Source organism: Monopterus albus, unplaced genomic scaffold (genome assembly GCF_001952655.1).
Source record: "Monopterus albus unplaced genomic scaffold, M_albus_1.0 scaffold319.1, whole genome shotgun sequence".
In the NCBI taxonomy this organism is placed as follows: domain Eukaryota; kingdom Metazoa; phylum Chordata; class Actinopteri; order Synbranchiformes; family Synbranchidae; genus Monopterus; species Monopterus albus.
The window spans coordinates 320,128-333,446 of record NW_018128199.1 but is presented as its reverse complement, the minus strand read 5'-3'; the positions used below and the strand labels follow the sequence as shown (position 1 = coordinate 333,446).

Here is a 13,319-nt window from a genome sequence, read left to right as displayed (position 1 = left end):
TCTATCTCAGGCTCAAAGAGTGGGGCTTCAATGAAAATCACTGGTCAGAGGATTTTTAAGTAGACCTCTTGATTGTTTTGTAAATGATTGTTACAGTAAATGCTTTGTTATTCTGTCATCCATGTACACCTTAGCTAGCAGCACTGAGCACAGCAGTGGGCTTTGTTAGATTTACTGAACTGTAGAAAACCTTCAGTTTAAGTTGTTTCCATCGCTGATAACCTGATAATGTACCTGAACATGACGTGATGGAGCCATTCACTTGCCAGTTTTTGGGAATTACAACTCATCATATGGATTTCTTTGTTTAGGGAGAAGGAACATTGCAAATTGGTGATGTTGCGAAAGGTAAGCCTGAAAAAAAGTCCTTCAGTACTGACTGGAGATGTGAACATGGATTTTATATATAAGAATATTCCTTACCAGAAAGCATTACGGCATATATACTGTAAATCATTCATTCATGGACAGAGAGGCAGCTTTCTCCTGTTATTCATTCAAGGACATACTGTAAACTGATAAAGGTAATACATTCATAAAGCCTGTATTCTGAAGGACAATGAGTAAACTATGGTAGTGGATTTAATAATTATATCTGTGTTTTCAGGGGGAGTGGGTGTGGGTAGACTCAGACATCGGGGTACCCATTGGAGCCAGGGTCAAAGTGACACCATCTGGTCAGAGGTTACTGGTGGACGATGATGGGAAGGTAAACACCCTTTCCTGGATAGTTATACAGCAGAGTTATAATGTGTTGGTCAAATTTAAACTTGTAGTTTTATTTCCTACTTGGACCTCTTCCAGGAGCAGAGTCTGTCTAAGGAGCAGGAAGCCTCTCTCAGGATCATGCACCCTACGTCAGTGGAGGGTGTGGAGGACATGATCAAACTGGGGGACATGAATGAGGCCGGACTCCTGCGAAACCTGCTGCTCAGACACAAACAAGGACTCATCTATGTAAGGCGCATGTGTAATGCACAAACCATATTCGTCTGAGCGTGAAAAATGTTTGCCAATGCAGTTTTTCTGTGATATTTCATGTCAAAAGTGGCAGGATCTTGAGCAAAATGATGAAGCAGGGCCGCTTGATCGAAGCATTGTTTGCACGGACAACCAGTGACATTTTGGCAAACTACTGCTAAACGTAAACCCCTAGTTCCCCCTCTTACACCAAATGGAATCAATAAAGCCTTGCAGATTGTTTGGGTTTTATATGAGATTTTTAGATAACTGAGCTTTCCCACCTCCACGTCAATACATTGGAGGTCAATTAAATTACATTTGTGGGAAATATTGAAAACTGACATTTGAAGTTTTCACAATAGCCAAGTGTCTTTCTAGCAACAGCTTCTCTCTCCCTCAGGGTTATTCACAAACCTTACTGTGGAACATCATTTCTATCTTTTACTTCAGCAGAATATAGTTCTATAAAACTGGTCTGTGGTTTATTACAAATCACTTACAAATTTCAACTTTCTCAGCTGAGTGAGCCTGTGAGATGAAGAAGAAAGCTCTAAATAAAGCAATAATAAATGGACCTTGTCTTAGGGTATATTTTTGTGCAATGTGGTCAGAAATTATCCTCAACCAAAACACTGTTCCCAGATCAGCGTGTTGCTGCATTGGTCTTCTTTCACTGCTTTGTGCACAACTAACAAATATGCATTACCTCCATGGTATCAGGGTGGTTCAGGAGCACAAAATCTCAGAGGCTGATCATTTAAAACCTGGTGAAATAGAAATGAAGTTAGCCGAATGGCTTGCTGTCACCAGGAGTAAGAAGGAAAATGTTTGTGGTGTTTTACAAACAGTATCATTTAAAAAAAACAACCTAACACTGGGTTGAATGACATAAGATGGAAACTTAAGCAGACATTCTTACCCAAACATTTGTCTCCTACTGTAGACCTACACAGGCTCAGTGCTGGTGGCAGTGAACCCATACCAGGATTTTCCAATGTATTCATCTGACCAGGTGAGACTGTGTACAATTGACAGCTTGTATCAACATTCATAATCATTATTCCTCCAACCTTAAGCAGGCATATCTTTACTAAAGCTTTGTAGTGAAGTGTTTTGTGTGTATCCTGTTGTCCTTCAGGTGAAGTTGTACCAAGGTCGAAAACTTGGGGAACTCCCGCCGCACATCTTTGCCATCGCTGAATCCTGCTACTTTAACATGAGGCGTCATCACAATAACCAGTGCTGCATCATCAGGTTGGGATGAGTAACTGGCTGAAAAAGTCATGGTGGTCTGTTAAATGTGTGTGTAGTCACTGCTGAAGAGAATAAATGCTGTGTCACTGCTTGCCATGTATTCTCTCCTTCTCTCAGCGGGGAGTCCGGAGCAGGGAAAACAGAGAGCACGAAGCTGATCCTGCAGTACTTGGCAGCAGTCAGCGGGGAGCTCTCTGAGCAACAGATTGAACAGCAGCTCCTGGAGTCAAACCCAATACTGGAAGGTATTTGGACAACCCAGCTGTACACAGCTGTACTTCAGCTGACTATTTAAACATGCAGAGACGTGTTCATTTCTCAAGCCTACATCAGATAACGGGAATAAATTGTCTCTGGACCCTAGATTTAAAAAGCATCCCTGTTCTGTCTCATTCAGCTTTTGGAAATGCTAAAACAATCCGCAATGACAACTCCAGTCGCTTTGGGAAATACTTGGAGATCTTCTTCAATAAGCACGGGGTGATTGAAGGTGCTCGTGTGGAACAGTATCTTCTGGAAAAGTCTCGCGTGTGTCATCAGGTGAGGCAGCTCTGTCCACACAAATCTGGTTTCTCTTATCTGACCAGAGGGCGGGGCTGTACTGTAAAACTATAAAAGCACAATGAATTATCAGTTCCAGCCAGGACTGTTTATACAAACATACTGTTAGAGTTTTAACTGGGAAAAGGTCTCTGTGACCTGTGGAGAAAATAGACCCTTCAGGTTGCCCTCTATCAGTCACCATAATGGTTAGTACAAATACTGAGGCCATGTGAGACATTCATTTGTCTGTGTTTGTTTACATCCAAAGTGGCACCTTTCCATCACCTGAAGTTTATCTTTATGTAACAACAGTTCTTGTTTCCTCCACACCTTCAGGCACTGCAGGAGAGAAACTACCACATATTTTACTGCATGCTGGCAGGAATAACATCACAGGAGAAGAAAACTCTGAGCCTCCGAGATGCAAAGGAGTATAGATTCCTCACTAAGGTACAGGAGCCATTTACAGACTTAAATTACACAATAAATCACGCAGCACAACACTGGCTACTGTACATGCTAGGTCAGTTAACTTCTTGCTTTAGTTATAATTTTGTTTCTTGAATAAATAATTAAATGCTGTAGCTGTGGCGCCTTGAAACCTCTTATGTTAGGAAAAATTGCAGTAAATGTGTCAAAATAAACATGTTATTTTAGTTATAACTAGTTAATTGAGTTCAGTATGGATGGCATCTAAACTGAGAAAACATTGGAGTTCCAACACAATTGCCAGATGAATGAGTTTACCCCTTCTCTGTTTCTTTTAATTTTATATTTTTGCATAATTTTTTTTCTCACCTGTCTTTTATCAGATTTTTTTATTTATTGTATTTAGTACTTAATGTATTTCTTTATTTTCTTCTATGGACCCCCAGTCACTGTGTTTATAATAAAGTTTTAATCCTTTTTCACATTATTCTAAATGTTGCATATTGTCTGCCCACTGTAAATAATCTAAGTCTTCTCTTGTTTTTAGGGTGACTGCATCTTGTGTGAGGGCAGGGATGATGTCAAAGACTACGGCCGTATTCGTTCTGCCATGAAAATCCTGACCTTCTCAGACAGCCAGTGTGAGGAAATCCTCCAGCTGCTGGCCGCCATATTACACCTGGGAAACGTCTCCTTCGAGGGTGAGTATACAAACATCTGTATTGCTTGTGCAACAGTGCTACAGTATATCTGTACTCTAATCTATGCCACTGGAAGCAAGCAAACACCGCAAAACATAATTGGTATAACCAGGGGTAGAAGGAATATTGTTGCTTTTCCTTTTAATTATTTTAATAATTTGAACTTATTTTAAGTAATTTGGGCTTTGGAGAAAACAAGTATTGTAAAGGTGTGACAGTGCTGTTGGGACCTGAAGTTAAGCCAGTAAATGACGTGTATGGTGATGGGGGTGGGTGTAACTCCTTTAGGCTATGCATAATAGTGATAGTATTTTAAACTATTTTCAGAATCTTACAGAATAAACAGTCGATTCATCAAGAAAATAATACATTGTAAAAGAATATTTAGTTGCAGTCCTGTACAAAATAGTCAAAGATTACATCTTTACACCCAATTCAACCAACTACTGCAGTGAGATCCTGTTTCTCATATACTGTTGGATAAATTGACTGAAAGTAGTGTGTTGTATTTTACACACATACATAATTTCTAACTAACTATAACTGACAACAACACAATGAGTTACTATTCTTGCGTAGTTATATTTTCTCTTACATTCCCATCAGCCACCACACAAAACAACTTGGAGACCAGTGATGTCAGCAAGTCAGAACATTTCAGCATGGCAGCATTGCTACTAAAGGTGGGCACATTCTTGACTCTGTTTTTACACCAAGTTATGAAAAGGAGATTGAATAAACCTGAACCTGTTTCACCGCTGTGTGTTTCCTGCAGGTCCAGAAGTCTTCCCTGGCGAAGAGTTTGACCCACCGTTCGTTTATGACCAACAAAGAGAGGATTACTAAACCCCTGAGCCCCGAGCAGGCCTCTGACTGTAGAGACGCCTTTGTCAAGGTAATGAAGCTGAGCCAGTGATGGTAAAACAATATGGCTTGTATTTTCTAACTGGATCCTGAACTTGGATGAAAAGAAACATTACCTTGTAAGTGTTGCATACTGTATTATATAAGGAAGTGTCTCAATTCAACATTTAACCTTTAAATGTAGAGAGAATAATTGAATACTTGCACTTAGCAACATTCATGTGGTTACACACATCTAAAAGAGAAAAGTGCAACCAGAGTTTTCAAACATAAAAACTGATATTGCAGTTTTGTTTGACTGATTACTTGTTCTTAGAGCGTTCTAACATGCAGCTGATCTCTCAGGCAATCTATGATAAGCTGTTCATATGGATCGTTGGGAAAATCAACAGTGTCATCTATAAGAAGTTGACCAACACCCCTAAATCCAGCTATCTGTCCATCGGCTTGCTTGACATCTTCGGCTTTGAGAATTTCCACACAAACAGGTGGTGACATTTTGCCACACACTCTTCAACATATCACAACTCTGCAGCTACTTCAAATGAATATCATTGTGTCGTTTTACAGTTTTGAGCAGCTGTGCATTAATTTTGCCAATGAGAAGCTGCAACAGTTCTTTGTGCGACACATCTTCAAGCTGGAGCAGGAGGAGTACCTGAAAGAGGACATTGTATGGAATAACATCAAATTTAGTGACAACCAGAACATCCTGGACCTTCTGGCTGGGAAAACCTGTAACCTGCTGGCACTGATTGATGAGGAGAGCCACTTTCCAAAGGTAGAGCTGTACTTCAGTGCTTGTCCTCAATCATTTTATTGTAAACACTTTGAAGAAAGTGAAATGTTTTTTACTTGTTTTGAATTCAAAGTATTGTTTGGTTGGTCACAGGGCTCGGATGTGACTTTGCTGAACAAGATGAACCAGCAACACAGTGGAAACAAGAACTACCTGGCCTCAAGAAGTGAACATGACACAGACTTTGGGATTTGCCACTTTGCAGGCGTGGTTTACTACAACTCCAAAGGTACACAAATGCAGTGAAATTAGTCCGACTGAAGCTTAAATGTTCTACATGAAGACAGTCATGTTCCTTTTTTTTTTTTTTTCGGTAAGGTTTCCTGGAAAAGAACCGAGATGCAGTGAGTTTTGACATAATCAAGACTGTTGACATGTCCACTAACAAACTGCTTCGTCAGATATTTGAAAATGAGCTTTCAAACAATCCAGTGAAGATGGCAAACAACAAGAGGGTCATGATAACACCTAAGAGCTCTCTACGGGTATGAAACTTTAGCTTCATCAGCATGTCACTGACATTCATACTGCTACGCTCATCACATTTCACTTATTTATGAAAAGAATATTTTCAAAATACATTTCTAGATTCCTACAACCCCAAATCAAAAAAACGTTTGGATGTTATGTAAAATCTAAATTAAATCTGAAACTAACAATGTGTAAGTCATCTGGGTCATGTAATGCATTGAAAACAATACAGCAGAACATTATTTGATGTGATACCTCATCAATATGAGTTGCCACATGATTTTAATTTCCTCTCTGTCACGTGTGCAGGCACAGACCAACAACCGTAAACAAGTGCCAACGCTGAGCGGTCAGTTCCGTCAGTCTCTGGACTCCCTCATGAAGGCTCTGTCCGTCTGCCAGCCTTTCTTCATCCGCTGCTTCAAACCCAACAACGACAAGCAGTCTGAAGTGAGTGACTGCAGTATAACACAAAATGTTTGCTGAGTCACTAACTATCACTGAGCATACAATAAACAAATGAGATAAGAGGTGAAACATACTGTAGGTAGGTAAACTCTATCTGACGCAAACATTGTAGCAGTGTTTGTGCAGGTGTTAACCAAAATGAAGACATTACTCCTAATTCCTGTTGTTTCCTGAAAGAACTGATGAAGATTCGACTCTGAGTTTTCTTCTCTGTCTGCATCTGTTTCGTTTCCCTTTGTTTTAACTGATAATGACAAAGTGAATCTTTCCAATCTGTCTCTCACCCAGTACCGATGACCTTTAAACTGGATAAACAACTACCTCTCCAGATGCTGTGCTATAAAGCAAATGAGCACATTTCCTGGGAAATATAAGACACAGTGTAAAGTACAGTGGTGGGGTAGAGACTGAGAAACTTTAATCACTGTTTTAATTTAGTATAATTTCACTTTTGTGATTATTGTTTTTTTTTTTACATGTTGGCTCTATCGATGGTGATGTTGCTTGGTTGGTCCACATTGAAATATTTCAACAGCTACTGGGTGGATTGTCATGAATTTTTCATTCAGATATTCATGATCCTTAGAGGATAAATTCTTCTACTATTATTTTGTTGATCCCCTTTTCTTATGATGCCTTCATCAGGTCAAATATTTTATTTATTCTGTGAAATATCTCAACATCTACTTGATGGATTGGCAGAAATTTTGGTACAGATATTCATGGTTCCTAGGGGATGAATCCTAATGACTTCATGATCTTCTGACTTTCTTCTAGAGCCACCATGAGGTTGATATTTGCAGTTGTAATTGAAGTATCATGACAATACTGGATGGATTGACATTAAATTGATATAAACATTCATGTTCCTTCAGGGTGAAGGATCCTTTAACTTTTCATCATCAGGTTTTATAACCAAAAACCAGCAAAACCAGTGACATTCCCCTTAGTTTTAGCTGTAACTTGTGGCGCTAAATGTTAGCATCATAACAGGCCAAGCTAAGACTGTAAACATCTGCTAAACATAAGCATGTTTGCATACCGCTGCCTGCAAATAACAGTAACAATGATGCTAACAAAACAGTGGACTTATAGTCATTTAGCTGTTGTTGTGAAGGATGTGGATAAAAATCTACTCAGGCCACAATAACCTTAATCCAATCCCCTCTAGGTGTTTGACCGAGAGCTGTGTATGCGTCAGCTGAGATACTCTGGCATGATGGACACCATCCGCATCCGTAAACTTGGATACCCAATTCGTCACACCTTTGTGGAATTCCTGAGGCGTTACAGGGTGCTCCTGAAGACGACCGTCTGTGACCCCAGAACTGTTAGTCATGATGTAGTCTGAATATTCTTGACTGTTATTTTCATAAAATCACTGTTATATTTGTGGAACCTGATACTTCTACAGTAAATAACATTATGATGGTCAGGTGGAGGAATGACTTTCTCTGGTTTCTCCCCTGGAGAAGACTTTCTTCAGCACTGAGATAAATAGCTTGCTGTCTCTCCAGGAGACAGCTGCTGCCTGTTGTGAAGCCATCTGCAAGACAGTGATTAAAGGAGAGGACGAGTGGAAACTAGGCAGGACCAAGATTTTCCTGAAGGTGCAGACAAATGATTATTCACACCATGTGATACCAGAGCTTTTCTCAAGATAGAAGATGTGGTGAATGCAGCAGAACATCCCTTCAGATTAACAGTAAACAGCAGTAACTGGTACTGCAGTATGAGTATTATTAAGTAGACCAACATGTAGCGCCCACTGCTGACATTACGGTCTCTCTCTTATGGTTTGTGCTGTTTGCTGCAGTTGCCAGATTTAGTTTAGTTTAGACTTGGATGACAAGCTTGGAATGTTATGGAATCTTACTGCAAGGATTTACTGGATAAATAGTAATTTTTTATATTTTTATAATAATTTCAGGATGCCCACGATGCAGTCCTGGAACAAGCGAGGGAACAAGAGCTCAGCCGGGTGGCGGTGGTGATCCAGAGGGTAATGCTGGGATACAAAGACAGGTGCAGTTTCAAAGAAGAGTAAAGAGGAAATGAGATAGATGACATGAACTGAGAATTGAATGTTGTCATGTGTACATAACCTTATCTGAACCTGCAATAAAAGGTATGGGTATTATTATACTGCACCTACAGGTACTTTTAATTTATTGGCAAGATCAAATACTGTGAAAAAGACAAAGAAATGGTGTATGTACAGTGTTTGATCTCTGGTTTTAATCTATTTATTTCTTAAAGACTTTGCTTTGCCTTTTTTCTAGAAAGTCTTTTCTGAAGAAGCGAAGGGCAGCCGTGGTGTTGCAGCAGCACTGGAGAGCTTTCAGAGCATATAAAAAGGTTTGATAACCTTTTCTAGAACTCAGAGTTTGTATCTGACGTGACTTATAAGAGACTAATCTCAGGTCCAGTCACCTAGTCCTTTGTTTCCTCTCTGACTAGCTCAAGCATGGCTGTGAACGGCTGGTGTCAAAGGTCCGTGGTCGGAAGCTCCAGTCACATTACCAAAGACAGCGGGCAGCAGCACTCACCATACAGACGCAGGCATGTACCGTACACATGGCGTTTAACTTGTAATCCTTTTTTTTAACCTTTATTTATTCAGGGTAGGTCCACTGAGAGGCCACCTCTCTTTTCAGGGACAGTTACTGTACACATTCACCCCCAGTGACCTATGGCCACTGAGCAGCTCCACTGGAGCAGTTGCGTTTAAGGGCCTTGCTCAAGAGCACCACAGTAGTGTTTGTCACCTGTTCCACCCAGATTTAATAATGCTGGTCAGGGGTTTCCAGCTACAAGCTCGCTTCTCTAACCTTCTCTAACAATGTCTTTGTTAATTTTTGAATATCCCAGGTTAAATGTTAATATAGACACTGTATTGTGAACATATGTTTAATAACATATAGTGTGTCAAATTAATTTAGCATAATTTATTAATATGAGATACATTAGTATATTGTAAACGTTTAAATATATTGAATGACAGTACACTGGGAATTTTTTTTAGATAATTGATGTTTTATATTATAAGTTCTAAAATTTAAATAAGTTTTACATTTTTTAAAATTCTTTCCATATGTTGTTGATGTGTTTTGACTGCATTTTTAACTTAATGCAATTTTTTTGGCAGTTTTGAGATTGAAGTCAATGTTAGTAGTTTTTTAATATATTTAAAATGTATTTTAAATTGCACACCTAGTCTGCTATAGAGAAGCAAAAACTACTCTGTATTAGGTCAGTTTACATCACAAAAACATTAATAATGAGCTCATTAAACCATAGGTACGAGGCTACTGGGCAAGAAAGGAAAGCAAGCAAAAGAGAGAGGCAATCGTGCTGTTGCAGGCTTGCACTAAAGGACTTCTGGCCAGAAGGGCAGCTGTAAAAAGGAGAAATGATGTAAGTGCTGAAAGTCTTAACCCTGGAAATAACACTGTATTATAATAAATGTCACGGAATAGGTGTGGGGTGTTGTATCTTGAATACGACCACTGTTTCAGCTCCTCTGTCTCTCTCCTCTCTCCTCCAAACCCCATCTCAGGCCTTAGCTTTATGCCTGGAGGAACAGAACCATGACCAAATAGCTTTTGAGCTTCAGCAACGACTAGAAGAAGTTATTGCCCACGCACAGCAAGCTGATGAGGAACCTGAGCCAATCACTGAACAGGATTCAGAGACGAACTCGTGCAATCTCGAGCCTGCACCTTTTCTAGAAGTAGTGGAACAAAAAACATCTGAATCAGACGACTTTGAGGTTAGCTTCGGTACTAATTCTGTTGTTTAATGTGCTAACCATGTTGACATTTATACATCTTACATTTTATCTAAAATTATTACTTTACTGACTTCATCTCTGATTTAAATTCTTTAAACTGACTGTCAAGAAGATACAGAGCACCTCAGTTGATACCTCAGAGCTGGACTCGGAAATCATCGCTCCAGCCTTGGCATCAGCAACTTCTAGCTTGTCGCTGGAAGAGGAAGATGACGAGTTTGATGATGACGGCGATGAGTTTTCATTCTACAAGTTCAGCACCCTTCACTTCCAGGGCAACGCTACCCACACGCACATCACCCAGAGACTCCAGCATTCTCTTCTGCCCCATGATGATGAGGGTGATGCACTGGTGAGTGGACAGAGAAAAAAGAGACATGACTTGTTTTTTTTGTTTGGTTTTTTTTACTGTCCACTCCAAACATCTTCTTTTATGCTTACTTTCTCTTCCCACTCCTCCAGGCCTGTCTGACTGTATGGTGGATTATTTTGCGGTTTATGGGGGACATACCAGAACCAAAATCTGTGGCAGTGTCTGAAGTGTCCAGCAACAGCTCACGTCATCTACCTCAAAGGCAGGGCAGGAGGCTGAGCCACCTGGTGGGACTGGACGAGGTAAACTTTTTCAAAAAGCTCAATTTCCAATCTTGTGTACTGAGAAGAATAGAGGAAAAACATCAGTTGTTACTCATACTTTGAATTATCATGTCTTTTCTGAGCAGAAAATGAGGAAGAACAAGAAAAAACTTGGTGGCAACAGAAGAGCCTCTGCTATTCCTGAGGAGGTCAGCACTTATGTCATTCAATTATTATTTCTGTGTTGCATAATGTGTACAGCTGATGAGGATTCTTGTTGTTTTCATTTCAACCAGCCAGAGAATGTGACAGAAGATGGGGACATCATGATAGGAGAAGGTCCAATGCTGGATCGGCCGATGTCATCCCTGGAAAAACTGCACATTATCACTGGCTATGCTCTGTCAAGACAGGACATACGGTAAACATGGGACAGTTCTTCACGTGACAGTGGAAAACAAATATAGATGCACAGCTACTATGTACACATACAGTGGAGATGGAAATGTCACAGAAGAAAAGAGACTTGCCCACACTTGTATTTTGAAAGCAGCTTTAAAACATATTTATTATATCATTCCAGTATTTGTCATTTTCATTTTAAAATACATTCAACCACATTTCATGCACCCTTTATGTCTCTTAAATGTTTTTGCATTCATTGCTCAGTTTATTTTCATATTGTAACTGTTTTGTTTAACGCAACCTGTGCAGGGATGAGATTTACTGTCAGATCTGCAAACAGCTGGTGAACAACAGGAACAGGAGCAGCCGTATGCAGGGCTGGACCCTTCTCTCCATTTGTCTTGGGATCTTCCCCCCAACCGACCTCTTCATGAAGGTCAGTCTGCAGCACATTCAGTAATGCAGTTTGTCATTAAACTATAGACATCAGACTTGTCCGTGTCTGCCTGTTGGCTGCTTGGAGAACAGTGCCAGTTTCCTGCGGTAGTCCTCTGCTAATAGCAAAATGTCCATGAAGCTCTGTCAGCAGTTACTGTTATCAGAAATAATTGCCAAGGGATGATGAACAGTGTTTGATAATAAACAGTGTTACTTCATCTATTAGTTCATGCCCACCCAGTGTACGGATATGATCCAAGTACTGTGGTAAAATTAGATGGGATCAAAAACATGGTAAAAACTAAAACTTTTCTAAGTTAAAATTTACATTTGCTTCAGAAAGTATTCAGACCCCTTCAGTTTTTGCACAATTTTTTGTTGTAGGTGTAAATTTGAATGGATAAAAGTACCACTTTTACCAGTCTACACTCAGTAGCCCATAATGGCAAAGTGAAAACATGTTTTTAAAACTTTTATAAAATTATTGAAAATCAAAAGCTGAACTCCGTCATCTGTAGGTTTATTCGGACCTTTGCTGTGGGACTCCAGACTGTGGTCAGATGTATCCTGCTTTGCTTTAATTCTCCTTGACAATTATCTAGAATATGACTTGAGTTCACCTGAAGCAAACTGAATTGTTTTGTTTTAGTTTAGAAAGGCACACACCTGTATGTCAGGAAAAAAGACCAAGCCACGAAGTCTGAGGAGCTGTGGGCAGACATCTGTGATAAAACCTCTCTATTCATCCTTGTGTAGCCCAGACAAAGTCCAGACTTAGACCCCACAAAACATCCGCAGAGATGGCAGTTCACATTTCCCATCCAGTCTGATGGAGCTTGACAGGGTCCGCCAGGAAGCACGAGACAAACTGCCCAAAGCAAAGTTGGTGCAGACTGAAGCTGTTACAGCTGCCAAATGGGCTTCTACAAAGTACTGCATTAAGGGTCTGAATACTTATGGAAATTAGAGTTTTCTGTTTTTAATTTTTGATACATTTCCAAAGAATATGTTTTCACTTTGTTATTATGGGTTGTTGAGTGTAAAAATGGAAATTTTATCCATTTACAATGAAGCGCTCTGCATACTTTCTGAATCCACTGAATTTGTGTTTAAAGGAACACCCCAAGGATCTGGTGACACTTACACTGTAAATATAAGCTGTATTTTGTTATAATTCCCAGTATTACTGCATTCACAGACGTCCACACTAATGTTTTGCTTTTTGGTAACTGCCATCTCTCCTGAATGAAACTGGGCTTTTCCCTGTTTCATCAGAATTGGTCACACATCATTATGTTGCCCAAATCTGTTCTACTCTGTTCCACAGTGTTTGGAGAATTTTGTCCGCAGAGGGCCAGATGGTTACGGAGCATATTGTACCGAGAAGCTGCGCCGTGTAATAGCCAATGGACAAAGAAAAGAATTGCCTTGTTGGATAGAGCTACAGGTAAAAACATTGGACTCCAGTTTTTGTTTTGCTGTTATGGTGTTTGTCTGCAACTTCATGACAGTATTTATTTATTTATTGGCCAGATTTGTGATTGAAAACTGACTGTCTTTGATCATTATGAATCAAGAAATAAACTCTGAAATTACAAATGTTTGGGTGTTTTTT

At 39.8% G+C, this 13,319-nt stretch overlaps 1 protein-coding gene across 1 annotated transcript in view; it reads left to right on the top strand.

The window, feature by feature from the left end:
* Window positions 1-336: 336 nt before the first annotated feature.
* LOC109974059 (unconventional myosin-VIIb-like) overlaps window positions 337-13,319 on the top strand; it is a 21,230-nt gene continuing 8,247 nt past the window's right edge. The window contains exons 1-28 of the mRNA XM_020624066.1: window positions 337-348; window positions 608-709; window positions 805-957; window positions 1,907-1,975; window positions 2,102-2,217; window positions 2,335-2,462; window positions 2,615-2,757; window positions 3,097-3,210; window positions 3,737-3,890; window positions 4,497-4,573; window positions 4,666-4,785; window positions 5,100-5,242; window positions 5,325-5,535; window positions 5,647-5,782; window positions 5,872-6,038; window positions 6,334-6,474; window positions 7,664-7,822; window positions 8,010-8,102; window positions 8,423-8,517; window positions 8,775-8,850; window positions 8,953-9,054; window positions 9,793-9,909; window positions 10,052-10,264; window positions 10,395-10,637; window positions 10,748-10,900; window positions 11,008-11,282; window positions 11,576-11,702; window positions 13,032-13,239. Of these exons, the coding sequence (XP_020479722.1) occupies window positions 337-348; window positions 608-709; window positions 805-957; window positions 1,907-1,975; window positions 2,102-2,217; window positions 2,335-2,462; window positions 2,615-2,757; window positions 3,097-3,210; window positions 3,737-3,890; window positions 4,497-4,573; window positions 4,666-4,785; window positions 5,100-5,242; window positions 5,325-5,535; window positions 5,647-5,782; window positions 5,872-6,038; window positions 6,334-6,474; window positions 7,664-7,822; window positions 8,010-8,102; window positions 8,423-8,517; window positions 8,775-8,850; window positions 8,953-9,054; window positions 9,793-9,909; window positions 10,052-10,264; window positions 10,395-10,637; window positions 10,748-10,900; window positions 11,008-11,282; window positions 11,576-11,702; window positions 13,032-13,239 (3,847 nt within the window). The remainder of the gene's footprint in view (window positions 349-607; window positions 710-804; window positions 958-1,906; window positions 1,976-2,101; window positions 2,218-2,334; window positions 2,463-2,614; window positions 2,758-3,096; window positions 3,211-3,736; window positions 3,891-4,496; window positions 4,574-4,665; window positions 4,786-5,099; window positions 5,243-5,324; window positions 5,536-5,646; window positions 5,783-5,871; window positions 6,039-6,333; window positions 6,475-7,663; window positions 7,823-8,009; window positions 8,103-8,422; window positions 8,518-8,774; window positions 8,851-8,952; window positions 9,055-9,792; window positions 9,910-10,051; window positions 10,265-10,394; window positions 10,638-10,747; window positions 10,901-11,007; window positions 11,283-11,575; window positions 11,703-13,031; window positions 13,240-13,319) is intronic.